This window comes from Pholcus phalangioides, unplaced genomic scaffold (assembly GCF_987345545.1).
Source record: "Pholcus phalangioides strain wild (caught in Gottingen) unplaced genomic scaffold, Ppha-v1.0 ptg000009l_1, whole genome shotgun sequence".
Taxonomy (NCBI): Eukaryota; Metazoa; Arthropoda; class Arachnida; order Araneae; family Pholcidae; genus Pholcus; species Pholcus phalangioides.
The window spans coordinates 26,773,846-26,793,694 of NW_028301602.1; the positions used below are offsets into that span (position 1 = coordinate 26,773,846).

At 34.0% G+C, this 19,849-nt stretch overlaps 1 protein-coding gene across 1 annotated transcript in view; it reads left to right on the top strand.

The window, feature by feature from the left end:
* LOC149082617 (acid phosphatase type 7-like) overlaps window positions 1–10,353 on the top strand; it is a 41,498-nt gene extending 31,145 nt beyond the window's left edge. The window contains exons 9-12 of the mRNA XM_089235882.1: window positions 1,540–1,662; window positions 4,800–4,871; window positions 4,979–5,116; window positions 6,708–10,353. Coding sequence (XP_089092008.1) covers window positions 1,540–1,662; window positions 4,800–4,871; window positions 4,979–5,116; window positions 6,708–6,842 — 468 coding nt within the window. The 3' untranslated portion in view covers window positions 6,843–10,353. The remainder of the gene's footprint in view (window positions 1–1,539; window positions 1,663–4,799; window positions 4,872–4,978; window positions 5,117–6,707) is intronic.
* Window positions 10,354–19,849: the final 9,496 nt, after the last annotated feature.

A 19,849-nucleotide genomic window follows, 5' to 3' on the forward strand; every position in this document is an offset into this window, starting at 1 on the left:
TTCCACGGGGAAAATGTTTTTAATCTGAAAAATATTTTCCCCCCTCTATTCCTATAGTGACGAAAATGATTAAACTTATTTTTAGAATGAAATTATATTTTTGGAATTTGTTTTTAATAATTTTCTTGTTTTAAAATGCTTATAAGACGAAAAAAATTAAATATAAATATTTTTTTGTATTTATATTGTTGAGAAATTTAAAATGAATTTCTTTTTCAAAATTCATGATAAAGATTTTTAATTTTTGAATTTATAATAGAAGTTTAGAAAAATTAAATTTTGTTTCATAAAAATTAAATTTTTTTCAATATAGACTTATATCCTAGGAAATGCATATAAATTTAAATTTTGAAATACGTAAGGATTAAATATATTATATATTATTATAATAACGGCCCTATATATTATTATATAATAATTATTATAATAATATATTATTATAATTCTCTCTTACGAGTTGAATGGTGTCACTATCCCGGATGCAACTAGAGTCACCGATTTGGGAATTCTCATTGACGAGCGACTTAAGTTTTCTGAACATTGTTCAGCGGTTGTCAAAAAATCGAATAGAATGCTTGGTCTCATTTTCAAAAAGGTCTCTTCGCGTTCTCCTAAAGTCATTCTTCCGCTTTTTCGAGGCTTAGTTCGTCCTGGACTGGAGTATGCTGTAAGGTTTTGGAGACCATACCTACAGAGGGACATAGACTTGGTTGAAGGGGTGCAGAGAAGAGCTACGCGTGTCCTTATTGGCACACAGGGCTTGAGTTATGAAGAAAGACTTCATTTTTTGAATATGTTTACATTGGATGAACGCAGGTGTCGAGGAGATATGATCGAAGTGTTCAAAATTTTCAATGGGATGGATAGGATGGACCATGAACTTTTAGTACACCGCCAATCGACTGCTTTTACAAGGGGACACCAGTATCGATTGGTGAGGGACAATGCAAGGTTATGGTGTCGCAGGGAATTTTTCTCCAATAGGGTTGTTAATAAATGGAATAGCTTACCCCCGGAGGTAGTAAATTGTAACACAATTGACACGTTTAAAAAGAAATACGATAAACATGTTGGGGTAAATCGGGAAGCTATCCATTCTTAGAATAAGACAACCATAAGTATGCTTTATGGGCATTGTATAATATTTTATCACGTGTATATATTGTTTATAACTTGTGTTAATTGCATTTTTAATTGGGTTGCTGTATTTTTGAAACATATGACAACCATATTTTTATGGGCATCTTTTTATCAGCCACCTCGTTGGGCATTTTGCCTGTTGTGGTGTTGTATTTGTATTTGTATTTGTATTTGTATTTGTATATAATTTTATTGGAAATTAATGATGGGAAATTGAATTTTTACAATTTATGGTAGAAATTGAATTTTTACAATTTATGGTAGAAATTCATTGTGGAAATTTATGTTGAGAATGTGATTTACTAAATTTATAATTAAAGAGTGTTTTCTAGAGAGGCGCCACATACAGTTTATTAATTACTTATACGGTGAATAAATTATTACTTCATATTTTTTCAGGTTCGTAATGGTATATTAAGAACGAAGGGATTGGAGCATTTACTCTACAACTATGGTGTTGATATTGCTTTCTGGGGCCATAACCATTGTTATGAAAGATTGTACCCAACTTACAGAGGAGACGTGAGTTTACTTGTTTTCTTTTTTTATTTCTGTTACTTTTTATGTAACTTATTTGATCACTTTTTAGCAGTACATCGAAATTATAATTTAAAAAAAAGAAGAAAAGTTTTAATGTTTTATATACATTGCTCGCCAAAAAAAAAAAAAAAAAAAAAAAACCAATAAACTGCATACTCTAATACTTAATAGAAACATCTTTATTCGTGGTAACACTTTTTTCATAAGGTAATGCATACTTTAGCACATTTCTAGTTTTCACCAGCACTCTTGGATAATCAGGAAAGGGAAGAATAATCCCTCGAATACTCTCTAATACTATCTATAGCAGTGATTTTAAACCAGGGTCTTGAAGAGGTTTCGGGGGGGGGGGGTCCCATGCAGGGCTATATAACAAGGGCCGTCTCATGCGGCGTTGGAGCGGCATCTCCTAGAGATAGAAGGCCTCCGCACGCTGCTTGTGACGTCAGTAGGTAGTCCATTTTCGCTCAGAATATTCAGGAAAAAAAAAATTCCCTGCTCGTGCCAGTATCATCGTTGTGCGGAATAGAAATGATCGGGCCCAGAATTGGCGATTTCTATGCCCTACATCTAGTCACTATGCGGTATTTGTGAGCCAATCAGATTCTACGCCAAAATAAGAAGAAACGGAATAGGATGATGTGCGTCAATATATGACAAACTTGCTAGGTAGTCTGAATGACGTTTATGGCACTCTGTGCGGAGGCCTTATATCTCCAGAAGGTGCTACCTGGAGCCGTCGGTTTGCAGAGGAATGACGTCACGCGTGACGTCATTCCTCTGCAAACCGAGTGCGCCCGCTTTGATACCTTACTAATTACGGCAGTTCGCACAATTCGCTGTGCTGTGTCAATTTCACTGAATTATTTCCAAAATTATCTTTTCGGTTATGGTCATTAGTATTATTTTAGCTTGCTTCGTTCAACCATTTAAACATTAAAATATAACAAATTTTGCATTTACTTATGAGGTAACTTCCAATAAGAATATTTTTATCTGATCTATTTCAGTTGAATCATATACGTTAGTTAATTTTTTATTGGGTTGATTAAAAGCCAACTCGAGACAGATAATTCCAATTGACTTTTGTACCATATAATAATTTTAATTATCTCTTTGTTTTTATTTCAATTAAGTGTAGCTTTAAGTGTTGACTTCGTTATTACCAATACAACTGCAACATAAAAACATGGGAAGCCAGTGGCGTCGGGACCTGGCGTGCTGTTGGGTGGGTGCTCGCGCGATCACGGTAATTTATAGCATGAGTATGAGCACCCAACTAAATTGATTAAGAAATCTAAATTTTCGTATGTAAAGATCAAGACGAGTACCCAGAATTTCCAAACACTTCCGACGCCCTGTGCGAAGCAAATATAAAGAAAATTCCAAACATAAAATGTTTGAAGTCATCAATGTTATTTTTAATGCAAATGTCAAAAGACATTATAACTCACCAACTATAGCTTGGATTTAATCCATTTCTTAGCTTGTGGATTACAAAAAATACTACATGCGCATACTCGAGGACACTAAAACAACACCGCAAACGAGAAATCTCTCTCAATCGTATGCTGACGTCGTCTGATATTAAAAAATGTAGCCAAGCCGTGACGTCACACAGCACCTCTGAGACCACGCCCACTGACCCAAGGTGGCAAGCCCAACATCAAAGCGATGAAACAGCCCTTACTACATAGCCCTGGGGTCCGTGAGGTTATATTGAGAAAATATATTTTTTTCCTTACATATTACATGCTGAATATTATTCGGTAAAAGAGATCGTATGGCCCCATCTTATAGGCTCCTTGGCCTTTTTCTCTATTGACACAAAAGGTTCCTAGAACACCAAAGGTTAAGATCCCTTGATGGCTCTCGATTGGACTTTATGATGATCAATCTGTATCTGAATGATACCTGGTGATTTTTAAACCAGTTTTTAGTGTATGAGTTGAATATATTTCTGCACTGTTGGCCTACAACGTCATTGCTTCCATAAAAGAAAATGTTCATTGATAGATATATGTGAACACATTTAATATCCATTTATTTATATATAATAATTTATATTAATTATATATCATGGAACTCTGCTGACTCTAGTTTGTTGACTCACATTACTATTGACTAGCACAATGACTCGCATCATAATACTTCCTCTGCTTGCAGTAAAATACGCTGATAATTTTCGGCGACTGAGAGTATATGTTACGGGAAATGTGATAAATCGGTTATTATTATGCTTATACTTGCCAATCATTTTGGTAAGTTTGATAAATGTATAACTTTTACATTCGAACATGCATAATACCCAAGCGTCGTTGACAAATTTGGCAAATACCGAAAACATTACAAATTTACCGGCAATTATGCATAATGATGAAGATTCGTTGTTAAATTTGATAAATACTTGAAATTTATTGCCTTATCTGTGATTATGCATAATACCCCCCTATTGTAATTGATGAATTTGATGAATATGAAAATAATTCCAAATAAGTACAGTATATGTGATGAAAATAGTCGGACCCTGATATAATGATAACAAATTATACGATCGTACCCCGATATAACGATACAATGCTCGTATGAGTTGTCATGTACCAAACATCTTATAGTACGAGTTATCATATTTACCAACGACTCGATGCTTCGGCTATATGCTTAATCGATGGTAAAAGTGATAACATTTTTTTGTACTTGTTAAATTTACCGACGATGCTTGAGTACCATGCATAATCGCTGGTAAAATTAATAAATATAGAAAAATTTATAGAACTTCACCAAAATGCTTGACAATATGCATAATAACCGGATTTTTCACGTCTACCGCAACATATATTGTACACTCACGAGTGATATAATAATACTTACTGTAACTAATCACAATTATCACATTAATTAGTTAGCAACTCCTATTATCTGGTAATTATGATATTCTCAGATAATATGGATTTCATTTTTATTGTTATTTTGTGCTTAATAATAATTCTATCAATTGATCTGACATTTTTAACTATCACAAATTCAGTTGAATCCAATAAACGTCTTATAGAAACTCTGAGTGATAATGATAAATTCTTTCTCTCTCCTATCGTTTTACTCTTGACAATAATTCTCAGGTCTATAACGGAACGTCTACAGATCCCTACTTGAATCCAAGAGCACCGGTACATGTCACGAGCGGCATAGCCGTAAGTTTCGCAATAAAGCTTGTGCACTCATTTCCATTAGAATAATCTGGAAGGTCCATATAAAGGAACCAGAAAAAGCACTAACGGTTCTTCCGATTCATTTACAGGGTAATCAGGAAGGATCGAGTAACTTCCGAGATATCAGGATGCCTTGGAGTGCTTTCGGTAGCATCGAACAGGGTTATACCAAGCTCATACCATACAACAACACGCATTTGTACTTCGAGCAAGTCGCAGCTGATGGAGTGAGTATATTATAACGCCATTCTTCCTCTCTTTGCGGTGCCGAATTGAAATTTTCCATGAAGCCTGCGAGACCACCGGGCCATACTGTGGTATTAAGAATTGTAAGATGGCATGCAGACTCAATATAATGTATAGTTTCGTCTTCACAGATTGTGGTCTACGAACTCACCCCCAAATTATTATAGATTTTTTTTTTTAATTCTGAAAATACCTCTTTCATCAGAAATTAAGTTCTTGTAATTCTGAAATTATTTATCGCACCAATTCTGAATGGTTTTTCTTCTATTACGTTACTATAAAATTACTTTCAAGAATTATGGAATTGTTTCTCTTATTGAATCTGAAATTATTTCCCAAAGTAATTATGAAATTATTTCCCAAAGTAATTATGAAATTATTTCCCAAAGTAATTATGAAATTATTTCACAAAGTAATTATGAAATTATTTCACAAAGTAATTATGAAATTATTTCACAAAGTAATTATGAAATTATTTCACAAAGTAATTATGAAATTATTTCACAAAGTAACCGTGAAATTATTTCGAAATGTAATCATGAAATTGCTTCCAAATGTGACTGTGAAAAAAAAAATTATTTCTTTCAGAAAAAAAATTTTCCTCAGTTGTGAAATTATTTATTTTTAATGAAATTATTTATTTTTAATGAAATTATTTATTTTTAATGAAATTATTTATTTTTAATGAAATTATTTATTTATATTATTTCTCCCAATATTTTTGCAATTGTTTTTTCAAGAATTTCCAAACTGGTTCTAAAAGTAACTTTGAAAGTATTTCCAAGAGTATTTCTGAAATTATTTCTAAAAGTAATTCTGAAATTATTTCTAAAAGTAATTCTGAAATTATTTCTAAAAGTAAATCTGAAATTATTTCTAAAAGTAATTCTGAAATTATTTCTCGAAATAATTCGGATATCATTCTTAAAATTAATTATAATGTTATTCCTTTCAATGGATGCTGAAATTATTTTTTTTTTCAGAAATTATTACAAACACTTTTAAAATAATTCTAAACTTACTGTTTTCATTATGGTGCTTTTCAGTAATTCTGTAATTATGTATAAGTGGTGGGAGCTGAAAAAAAGATATAGTATTTTATAGATGGGGGTTTAGTGATTTCTGCTGCGTGCCGCTTAAAGTGTTTTACGATTTCTTTTCAAATTTAATTCTCTTTCATTGGGAAGTAACTATTTTCTCAAAATGGCCGGCTGTCCACGGCAAAAACCTCCGAGGGGGACCATATATAGCTCGCGGGCGATTCGTTGAAGACTCCTGCTCGATTAAATGGTTCCCTCTTCGGCGCCAAATAGCTTAATATATAGTGAACGCTTTCTATTGATTTCAAACTCCGATTCAGAAATTCCGGATCATTAATCTTCACTATGAAGCCCCATCGAAGTTTCCCGCGTTTTTTATTGCGTGTAGGCAACTCCTTTTAACCATACTTGTATTTTTATGATGGCACTCTCATAATACATGAATAATGGATAACTTTCTTACGAAAGACGAGACAACGATATAAAATTCCAGACAGAGGGGAAATATAAACGAATATTTTCTTGTTTCCAGGATGGACGAGTAATCGACAGTGTCTGGATCATTAAGGACAAACATGGACCTTATCCAAAATTATTTCCCGGAGATCAAAGGAGACGGAAAGGCAAGAAACGTCGTTTCGGGATCAGAGAATTATTCGGTCTGTGAACATGTACGGAAAGAATCATGTGAAACTACTTATGTCGAAAATGATGATCACTCACATGATTGATGTCAACGCACAATGAACATATTCCGGGTGTATTCCGAGTGTGTTCTTTGATGATACCACTTAAGACAATAGTTTTATTTCAGTGAGGGATTCTTCAAGAAACTGAAACGATCTTCTATTCGAATGTGATGTTTTATTCATACATTTTGGTGTTTACTCCGGTGATTCATTTCTGATTTGAATGTTTGGTAGAAATATTAATGGATTTTCTATACAGACGAGAGGGCGTGTATTTTATCTATGAATATTATGAAAATTAGAAGTTTAACTTTTTATAAGTATAAAATGAAAAGAGACACACACACAGTTACGGAGAGATAGACAATACAAATATTATTTCACTTTGAAAATAGTGCCCTCAAATGTCCTTTTCTGTGAATGTACTATTCGAGGTAATGCAGAATGTCAGAATCCATTTCGTCTCTCATCATATACTTTAGCATAGTAAGTATTTCACGGCTATATATATTTTTTCAATCATCTGCAAAAGTTGCGCAATAACTCTGTCCTGTTGATTTCACAGGGCGTAGTCCAAATTTGTTAAATCTGAGTGTAATGGTCAAGTCAAATTAAAAAAACAGGAAATCCGAGAATTTTTAAAAAGTTCTTTCTAGGTCATCATGCTGGAACTAACTGACCTCAAACAATTGTTTTGCCTGCAATTCTGGAAACAATAAATTCTGTGACATTCCACGTTAGAAGTCAACATTCACAGTGAGTGTATGCCTGTAGTTGTCTTCAAAAAAAAAGATAAAGCTCCTACCAAGATTAACATTCCCATGCGTACACTGATTAGAATCCATTCCGCAACCTTTCAGCCTTGCTTAGGCTTTTAATATGGAAGTATGGAAGCATAAGATATTGAAACCAATCTTGACATCTACACCAAGCAATTTGTACCAATTTCATGACTTCCAAGCCTCAGTGGGTGTCTATGCGCATGTGCATTTTGGTTTTGTTGAAAAAATCAATGAAATTGGTAGATACGTCACTTGCCACGTTGTGAAATTTTGAGGAATTACGCTGAAATATGTTTTTCGAAATTTTATTTCATTTTCACTAACTTCAATTTGAAAATAAACTGCTCGATAACTGCTGAGAAACTGCGAGATTTCGTGCAATAACTTATGGCCGACACTGTTCGAATATAATTATTTCCTGCTGAGGTCAGTTTCAGCAACAACGTAAGCTGTGGTGCAAGAACTTTAATTCACTTTGTAATATGTAATCACACGAGTGTAATGTTATCATCCCAGGTTACCGTTTAACATCATTGAGGCTCAGTGACGAGCCTCAATGATGCTCTCAGAGCAGGGAGGCGATCGACGGGTGTTGTATGCGAGATTTCTAGATTAATCATTGTTATTGGGCCCGATTGCCCTAAATCAATAATTATATTTCGAAGTACATGATATCATTGTATGAAAAATTGCTGAAGCCACTAATCAATTTACTTTTGTCGCCTTTATTCGAAGAGGCTCTATGTTACTTGTTATTTAATAGAATTTCCGGACACATCCGTCCTTCGGGAACACTTCGATATCTCTCTGATAGATATGAAGAGGGGTGTGTTCGGTCCTTCAACGTTCCCAGATGAGGACCTCTGAGTCCCAAGAAATCAAATTGGTAGAAAGTCCGCAGCAGGGAAACATACAGGGTGGCAGAAAGAAATGGACTAAAAAACGTTATAGGATTCATTACAGAAAATTTCACTTTTGTCGTAAATGACGACAGTTCTCACAGTCTCGGTATGGAGTTGGCTTAATTGAACTTTTAAAACCTCGCATTTACAAGACCAAAAACTTCTCGATATAAGGTCGAAATTATCCCAGTAGATTTCTATCGTTTCAGGCTTTAAAATCTACAAATAATGCAATAAAATACGGGTGTAAGATTACACATTCATTAGAAATGAACTAAAATTCTGATTTCTAGAATATTTAATGAAACAAAATAACAATCAAACAATTATGCAAGTCTTACTTAGAAATAGTTGTTGGTTCTAATTGTGGCAGTTTAAACAAATTCATTTTTTTTTCGAAATTCGAAAGAACAGCTGTAGAATATAAAAAATTATGAGAATTAAGAAGAAAGAGAGCGAAAGAATAGCTGTAATCTAATTTCGTTTAAAATAAAATTCAAAAATTTCGAGTTCTTTAGCAATCGTGAAGCAGTGTAGAATACTGAAATTCGTTTTATTACCCATCAAAACTAAAAAAACATAAATTCTAAGTACTTTTAGATCCTTTTTATTCACATGATAAAAATCACTCTATAAAATACCCATCAATATTAATACTAAAAGCATTTATCTTCAGTTATTTCCTAATAAAAGTTCCGACCGTTAATTTACATCCAGGATAAGCTATCCGGAACATAGAAAAGAGGAACACGTTCATAATGTAAAATAATAGTATTTTTAAAATATCCAGCTTTCACTTCCGGCATCATATATTCCACTAACCAACCAGAAAAGACCTGTTCGCAGGATATAAAAAATTCAAGGAAAAATATTCCCGGAAGCCCTATCCTCTCACGTCTTCTCTTTCGGAAGGAAGTTGATTTAAAGCTTTATCATCATCACCACCACCATCAACATTTTCTTAGAAGTTTAAGAAAATCAAAATTTTTCTTCAAAAAAAAAAACTTGAATATTTTCTCACTTTTTTTCCAAAAAAAAGGGATTTTCTTTACATATTTTTCTTTTGAAGCTTCTTTAAACATTTTTACAAAAATTTAGATTGTGAAGCACAGTCTTTTGAGCTTCTGAAATACAGAGACAATTTGAAAAAAAAATTATATGCAATCCATTATAAAAGAAAAACTCCATTAAGGATAAAAGTCTTTTTTTTTTCATAAAAATGTCAAATACTTTTGCATTTTTTGCATCGATTTTTATCAGTTTATAGCTATGTCTTAATCTTTATGTAATCCAATTTCGTGCTAAAACTGTTACACGGCTAAACCGTTAAGAGAATAAAGATTATAAGTAAGCTCTTGAGATTTTGATTTTTCCTATTTGTTCCTTTAGCTTCGATGTTGAGCGTTTTCTTGGAATTCCTGGAATTCTTTTCTTATTAGATACAGCCTTAGAGTGAAAGTGTCGAAAAAGCTCCATCTTGAATGGTCGTAGAGAGAGTTGTCGGAGATAATTATCACCGTTTGAGCTGCATTTAGTTGTTTTTTTAAACTTATCGTTATAGATAATTACATTTGGGATATCCGTGTTCATCAACAACAGTAATGAATATTCATTATGAATATTCTCTTTGTTTTTGAATTTGTCAGCATTTTTACTTCTGAATGAATTGTATAATAATGTTTTATTGAGTATGAATGTCTAAGTAATAGACTTTATAGATTCTAGTCATGGAAACTTTTTGTGTATGTGTGCAGTGTAATATTATCAATTGTCTTTACTAATAAAGTAATTTCTGTATTTATCACTATTCAATAAACTTTTGTTTTGTTTTTTCCTAAGTTGACGAAATAAGATACAAAAATGTTATAACTTGCAAGCATCGAAATATCCAGAGGAGAAAAACTTTTAAGGGGCTATATATTAACCCAATTAACGATGACTTTGATTTTTTAAAAACAAAACACAATGAGTGGAACCCCTTCCACCATTTATTGGCAAAGAAAAAACCTAAAATTTAGAATGAAACATTTTCTTACCAACCGGCGTTAATGGGTAAAGCAAATAAGGTACCCTAAATGATGTTACGTAACAAAAAATAATTATTGTCAATATTTAGAAAACAATATGGGAACACGCTATATTTATATGATTTACGTAGATTTGAATAGTTTAAAAATATCATTTATTGTTTGCCAACTAACTTTTGTATCATTGTTGAAGAATGCACAGCAATATGTCCCCTTCACACATGATTTTTCCTTCCAAAATGCAAGGGTCAAAAATCATTGTTGCTTGGCTTGGCAAAAAACACTGACATGCATACTTTTGAGCCATTCTAGTAGTAATTATAGAAAATTCATGTGAACAGCTCACAAATGAAAATTAAATATTTAGGAGTAATATATTAATCATCAATGTCAAAACAAGATCAAAATATATAATGACTTTATTTAAAAAATATAAGGAACTCATGTTGCTTTTGAGAGCAACACTACCAAATAAAAGGTAAAATTACTAAAACTTTAATTAAATAAAATCAATAATTTTCAGTAATCAAAGTTATCTATTGCTGATACTAATTACGTAGTGATATCTTCAAGCAAGAACAATTGACAATTATCATTTTTTGGAAATTATAAATACATTATTTCAAATTGATTGAAAATTCAATTCAGATTCTACATTGGTATGACATCAATGTAACCATACAATATTAAAATTAAAATGAAGGAAAAACGGTTCATTTCATGAAGTGGACTGAAAGACTAAAATTTTCATTCTTATTCAAAATTTGATTTCAAATTTAAATTTTCTTAAATTTTAAAATAAATTTATTTTTCTATAAATCAAATATTTACGAATTGAACTGAAATATTTTAGTTTACTTTACGAAATGAACCTTTTTCTTCATTTTAATTTCGATATTGTATGGTTACATTGATGTCATGTCATTTTATCACACGGACAAGCTGTTTCTAATGTAAGTTTTTGAAAAACTAAGCATTACAGACATGTAAGATTTTATACCAGCATAGGATAGCACGATCCCTACATATGATATGATTCCCAGCATACGATAGCACGTGTGGGCATCGTACTGGACTCTCTCCCTGAGGAACCAGTTTCGAACCCCGTTCACGGCACAGTGGTGGTCGGCTGAAGTTGATTTTCTGCGGTTTTCCAGCTTTGAGGTGTCGGCATATCTCTACATTACGAGGTGCGAATGCAAGCCGGTCTCCCATTTGAAAAAAAAGTCTCTCCGCAGAGAACAGGCAGACCAACAACACGATACTGATATAACATGAAAATTCAAGCATATCCATCTTTACTTCAGCAAGTGGAAGACAGATGGCAACACGAACAAAAAAAAAAAAAACAAGCGCAACTCAACAACATAAATACGTTAGGCCCACACATACACTCATTCTCTTCGGCATGTGCCGATTCGTTAGAAATTCCGTAGAGGAATATATGCGAGGGGCATGTCCGGTTAATTAGTAGCAGCATAGGATCGCATATTTAATCAAAAATATGTGAAAACATTTCTAATAAATCAATGGTTAAATAGTATTTTCAATAATATTTTAATTTTTTCCCATGTTAAGAGATATGCCATCCACTTAAGCCCTGGAGCTATGATGCTGTTAAGACACCAGTTGGGACACTCATTATTTGGGATAAATATTCAAAAATTTGTTCGAGTTCCGTAGAAAAGCCTCATTATCATTAAGGGTTCCTTGAAATAGCCTCGTTCTTATGAAACGTTGAGCAAGAATTTTTACATTGGAAATCCCGCTGTAGTGTACCAATATCGAGATTTTGGAATAGTGTAAACAGGCAAAAAAGTAAAAAAAAAAAACCCACAAAATTTCGAAAACTTAATTTGCTAACAATTCCACTAGAATTTTTTCCTAAAAACAAAAGTCACACGAATAGATGTTATTTATCCGTTAGAAATGAAATGTTACAATAAAGAGGATTATTTGGAACAAAATCTCCTGAATGAAGACTTACGCCTTCATTGATTTATGTTCCGCAATTATACAAAACTACGAAATGCGAACATTTCATTACAAATTTCCGAGAGAACGAAAACTACATAAAGATCTACTCTCTGGTAGAAGAATGCCAAGAAAGAATTCACCGTTTCACTTTCAATGTCGAAGAATTTCTCAGAGAATAGTTGAGATCCCAAAGCATCTCTTTTCTCCAGGGTAGCTCAAGTTTATGTTTCGGTATAAATTCAGAAAAATGTTTCGGTTGTACATATGTGTGTGTGTGTTCATTTAAATCTAATTAAAAGTCCAAACTCACAACGAATTATTCTGGTAGAATATATTATAAATAAATGAGCTGCAGAGATTCTTTAACGACACGAATATCGCGTAAAATAAAAAAAAAATATTCCCACTCGATGAAGTTTCGCCAAGTCTTGCCGCCGATACTTTGATACCTAAATATTTAAAACAACCGTGATTCGCATATAAAATCAACATAAAAAATATCATATCACTTGAGATTTAACTCAAGTGCACAGCAAAATTGAGAGAGTTGTTCTTACAAAAGCTCCAAGGTTATAACGCAGCATATATGCTCAACCCATGGTCCGTGAGCCAAATTTGACCTTCGGAGTTGTCTGATGTAGCCCGCGACCCGCAACCTAATTCAAAAAATTGAACTAATCGGTGCATTTCCAGATCACTTAAGAGAGTAGTGACGTATTTAAAGTTCACTTGAGTGATCCGCTGCATAGTTCAAAGAGCACTCAAGCAACCCACGACACATTTCCAGATCTCTCAAGTGACCCACGGCATATTTATAGATCTCACTTAAGTGACATGTGGCACAGTTCCACATCACTCTAGTTGGCCGCGGCATATTTACAGATTCAGTAACCAGCAACACATTTCCAGATCTTTTAAGGGATCCGCGGCACATTTTAAAATCACTAAAGTGGCCCCTGCTGTCTTAAAGGTTGAGCACCCTTATGATACAGGGTGTACGTATTTAAAATTTTCCTGCTCTAAACTGTCCACAGTTCTGACTATTAATTAGGAAATTATAAACTATAGAAACGTCTTAATAAAAGGATAAAGAGAATTTCAAAGCCCCCGCCTCCATAACCATTGAAATAATCGGGAATTGAAGTGTCCGGAAATAGTCATAGATATGATTCTTCTTCTGCGCAAGCGAAAAGAAATTTCCCCTTTTCCCTCAATTTTTTTAATGAAAGATAGATGGCGATATAACTAAGACGTTGCAAAGATTCAATAAAATCGGGAAATGGGGAAGGGCCCACCTTGTATATACAGTACATGAATATCTGATATTTCGTTTCATTCATTACACCTGATTCCTTTGTGGTTCCCAACTTACTTCGAGGCGCGAAAGCGAGCCGATCTCCCCTTTAAAAAGTCTCGCCACGGACTGCAGAGTCATAGTTAGAAAATTTATGGCAGGTGACAGCACCACTCACAGCAAGCATTACACAGTAACAGACTTCACGTCAGGCTCGCTACACGTAAACTCACATTCCAACATGTACCAATTCATAAGAAATTTTGCTGAGGTATGTGGACGAGGTGCATATACGGTTTAGTAGTAGTAGCAGCTGATTGCTGTTGTTGACGGTAATTCCGGTCAAGTCTGACCTATAATGTTTCATAGAAAGATAAAATAAATGATCGATCACTTTTCTTGCCGATAAATCAACAAACATGTATAAATGCATAATGTCACTCATCCGAGGTTGATGCTCCCTTATGTTGCTATTATTTTGTTGATCAGAGATCGGCCAAGCACGTATCGATCTCTCTTTTCTAATATAACGTTTGAGACCCGCAACCAACAATTCAAATAACAACCAAGGAAGAAACACGCCCGTTTCTCTTTTCTACCCGGAAATTGGAAGACGGGAGTCTATTATTTCACACACACGCACACACACACTGTTATTATATTTTTCCTTAAAAATCAAGCTATGAAATAGAAGAGTTTCCAGAGTAAACAGTAATTATTTGAATTATTGAACTTAAATGAAATTCATTTTCTCCCGCAGAATATGATCGTGATGTAGTTAAGTATAAACAAGGCTATTATATTCAGTTAAACTGCGAGAAATTGCTGTTTTCGAAGAATATTTTTGGAACTCGAATATGGCGTTTTTTTTTGTGTTATGGTTTCTTTGATATAAATTATTCATTTATTGTTTGAAATTCCACGTTAACTTCTTAGTATAAATTTATTTCTCATGAGTACTTTTTTTTCCCATGTGTCAATGTTTTTTTAGAACATTTTCTCTTTTTTTTTCTTTTCCCTATTTCAATTGAGCTCTCCATAAAATTAAAAGGAAAACACTACCTCATCACTCAAAAATTTCTAAATCTCACTTTCAGTTGTAGCTATTATTTATTTTAATGATTATTATTTCCTGCATTTATAATTTATTTCATTTCTATGGATGAAAAACAAATCACTCATCTCAATTTCAATCAATGCAACATTTTGGGTCTGTGTATACGTGTGTATATTCCATAGCGTCGGTGCTACCACAGTCATTCAAATCGGGAGTTTTCTGTCCAGTATAATAATAAAGATGGAAAAGTAAAGGAGCCTTTAGCCGTTTAAAAGTATAAAACATGCACAATACTTTTATTTCCTCCATCATTCAACACTCCTTATTATGGTCACTTAAGGGGTACCTTTGAAGATTACGTAATAACCTCCCGTATTCTTATTCTCTTATATCTCCCTAATACTGAAAACTTATCCCTTGACCATTCTAATGCCACCCTTAGGCAATTAAGTTTTATGGTTTTATTTCATATATTTACGCATCCCTTCCATGGGAACATTTGACGTTTTCCTGATCATTTTCTCTTTGCTCCCTCTCTTCTTTTCTTAGATTTGTTTTCCTTCTTTACCTTTGTACAAACCACCTACAGAAAAAACGTCTCCTCCCAAATGCATGGCCAAAGCATCAAAGATCGTAGGGGGGGGGGGCGTGAAACTGAAAAGTGGTGTTAATTTTAATACTAATTTGTGTATATTGATCTCATCATCCAATAGAAGGATCTTTTCTGGAAACCAAACTACCAATGGAAGAAAAAGGGGTTGTTGCCCCTTAAGTTTTTACTTTTGGAGAAAAAAAATGGAAGGAGTAGATTGAGTAGTGGAAGCTAGAAATTAACTTGTGGTAGAAATTAACTGAGGTAGTATTGTATGCCCATACTGAGTTGGCCTCTGATTTTGACGCGCGAAGGGAGGGTTCATTTCCCAAGGAGGAGAAACGGGGGTAAAAAGGAAAAAAAAAAAAAAAAACTCACTAAAATAGTGCAAAAAGACGCCAACGGAAAGTGCCAACCTGCTCCATTTCCCTGCGACTTTTTTACCGAAAGAAGATAAATGGAATCGACCATCGTGACGTTTCGTGACGTAGCCAGAAGATGTGTTTTTGCAGACATCGAATTTGTTTTTGGATCGGACGTTCGGGGATATGAGGATGAAGGAAAAGGTAGGAGAGTAATTCTTGCCACATTCTAAGTAAAATTATGGAGATTTAAGTAAAACCCAAATTTTAAGATGAAATTATCGTTGTGTGATATAGATACATTATTTTTGGAGCGGTATTCCTATAACTCTTTTGGAATAACGTTTTATTTGTTTCTGGCACTTGATATCTATTATCTAATCTAGATGAACCTCTATTTTGTTTCTTTCCTAACCATTTATTGTTTAAAAATGAATATTTTATTAGCTTATAAATGTAGTTTGTCTCACAGTTTGGCTTATGACATTATGTTTTATTGTTGTTTACAGTGGTGTTTGTTATTTGGGATCTTATGTTGTTATGCATATTATCCAGCTTTTGTATATTTACTTGATATACGCCTCCCCAGGCAGTGATTCTGTATGATACTACTGAGTATATATCAAGCATAAAATAAATCTTTTTGAAAGTTATTGTGTCTGTTGCTATCTATTCATAAAAGTCGCAGAGAATTCCCCCATAAAAATAGACGGATACTAAGGGATGACTGTGTAAAACTTCTTTCTAGGAGTTGCCACCGTGAATCTATTTCATTTTTTACTTTATATAAATTTATTACAAAATTAATATATAAAGTAAGTGATTACGTCCTGGTCTGCAACGAGTGGGAGAAGATCGTTAAAGCTTCAAAAACTAATTAAAAAGCAACCAATAATGAGAAAAATAGTAGTTTACAAGAATGTAATCATAAATAGATCAAATTTTTTATTAAATTTAAAAAAAAAATTCATATATCAATGATAGACGGCGCTGACATGCAATATATGAAGCCGATAAGCAAATCGGGCTGCCGGCATCGAATGAAGAATGTACGTGCATTCATCCGATTTTTTAACGGGGTTCGAAGAGTAGTGCATGTTAGCGCGACTGTCGTTGACTTTTGGAACTAATTAAAGAAGGGGGGGGGACAGCAACAATTTCACCGATATTTTTCTTAAACCATTCGCACAAAAACCACAATTTTTATCATCATTCATCCTTTTTTAACTTAAACATATTTTTTTCTATGGAACTCAGAGGGACTTTACCCACTGATTCGGGGGATACGTGTATTCACTTAATTCAAAAGTCACCAAAATATGTCAGTCCTATTCACATCACGAGAGCCAAGATGAAAAATTTCCTCTTTCCAGTAAAAGGATGGTATGTGTGTGTGTGTGTGTGTGTGTGTGTGTGTGTGTGTGTGTGTGTGTGTGTGTGTGTGTGTGTGTGTGTGTGAACAAACTAGTTTTTTCCCTCTTATTCCCAAAAACTTTAGGACCATCTCTTTTTCTCAATTTTTTGACGCTATTGGCTAAAATTCCATGTTAATATCTGCTTTGTTTCTTTCTTCCGAACCGAGCACATCTGGGGTCTATCCCAGTGGGCAATTTGCTACCGAACGCTAATAGCCGAATGAAATTACAAGTCATTTGCAACCATTGGTTTCATCGGAAAAATTGTTTGCCTTGGATCTGTACCATCAACTCTTCAATTTTTGTCGTAAATATTCTGAAATACTCTCCACATTTTAGACTTTATATATATACTATAATAGGTAAAGCAGCCTATTTCACAAAGCCCAACCACAAATTTTCTCTATAATTCATGGCTGGAAAAATTTTGCATCGGCACATTTTCGATTTATCCTCCAAAGAGGGTTATCAGATGAACCGACAACGAGAGGGAGCAAGAAACGCTGATGGAAGTAGATATTCGACGAACTCCCCGTGTTTGACTTATTAGTTTGAGACCGACCTCAAGTTTCCACGACCTGTCAAACCGAAGTTTCGGGAAAATTCATTATCCTCGATTGGAATCTTCCTATATCATGTCTCTATTACCTCAGCTTCACTGATCTCTCATCGATTGAATTCTGGGTACTATCTCATATTCAAGGTGGATTCTCATTAACTTCTCTGGAGTTGTTTGACGGTTCGGTTGAGTTAACGACTTTACGCTGAAACCTCCTTACAGATCTGGTTGTCGCTGTCATTAGTCTTCATTTCACAATGTAGTCATCCATTCCGGTATACGTATAATCATCATATTCTTCACTAATAGAAAAGGCAAGATACTCATCCATAACAAACATTTCGTTTTTCCATTGTCGTAGTTTCACATTAATTTTTATCGTACCACGGTCATTTTCGGCACACGAGGGCTGTGTTTTTTAGACCGGGACCTACAATTTATTGCCGATTCCGAACTGCGGGCTTGTTTTTATACTCATCGAGAGGTTGGTGCGCTAACCCCTCGATGGGGGACTCGCTGCGGTAGCAATTTTTTCTGCGGTCATGTCACCGTTTCTGTTGTACCCCTGTGTCAGGAAAGTTTTCTGACAAGGACGAACCGGGTATCGAACTCGCGACACCTCTAAACATCCTCTGTTACTTTAGGCGAGTATCTTATCGACCTGGGCTACCACGCCCCATTAATTTTTATACAGGAATTCATGTACGGTGATACTCAAAAGATGATACAGGACATCGGAAAAAAAATTATACAGATTGCATGGGTCGTATCAAGGCTCTAATATCGAAAATTAAAATTGGTGGAATGAAATAAAATTGAAATTGTCAAAAATGAAATAAAATTGGAATTGTCGAAAAATGAAATAAAAATTAAAATTGTCAAAAATGAAATAAAATTGAAAATTGTCAAAAATGAAATAAAATTGAAATTGTCAAAAATTAAATAAAAATTGAAATTGTCAAAATGAAAAAAAATTCAATTTTCAAAATGAAAAAAAAAATTCAATTTTCAAAATGAAAAAAAAAATTCAGTTTTCAAAATGAATTTTGAATTTTTCAATGAAAAATTGAAATCGTTAAAATGAAATAGAATTGTAATTGCGAATGAAACAATTCATTGTAATCAGTGTACAATTTTACTGAACACAACATTGTGATTCACTAACGCCTCTATATGTGTTATTGTCATCCTCCAAGCATTGCTTTCCAACAAAACAATTGCTTTAAAGCGTGCTCATCACCCCTTAAAGTTTACAGTACAAGTTCAGAACATCATCCGGCATAATGATATTATAGCGTAAGTCATTTCCTACTCGGTGGCAGAATACTTCCAGTCAGTAAATGCTGGTGGGGTGATCTCCAACTATTTCACAAGATAACCAGAGAAACGTCTTTATTTCACTGCACACCTCACAAAACAACCTTCCAGGGCGGAACCATATTCCAACTCACGCTCTGTCCTCTCATGGGAGATTTTTTCTGGCCCTTCTTTATCAACTTATAAACAAAACAAACCACATTATGTGGTATAAGGCTAAGACAGTTAGTAAAATGTCCACACTGAAATGAAATGGATTTGTTACAATAATACATTTCTACTAAACTACACAATTGCACCTCGTAAACATTCTTCTGAAAAATTTGTAACGGATCTGTACATACCGGATAGTTTTGTCATATTTATATGGCCCTAAAGTATTTTTGACTTAATGTTTATGCATGTTTCGTGCTTGAAAATACGCTACTGCTTTTTTTGAACCAGGTATTCGACTCGTAAATATTCCTCTGAATAACTTTCAACGAATTGGTGTACGCCGGAATGTGCAGGGGGGGGGGAGCGTTGTGTAAGCAATGTCAAGTGAAGTTTGTTTCTGAGGAATACTTGTCGTACATATTCATGTAGTGCTGCCGGGCTATTTTATGCGTCTTGTACTACGCATGAATCTTTTGAATGTTGTAAGCCTGCTTGCTGTCTATGGAGAGATTTTTGCAAATAGAATATCAGCTCGCATTGGAAGA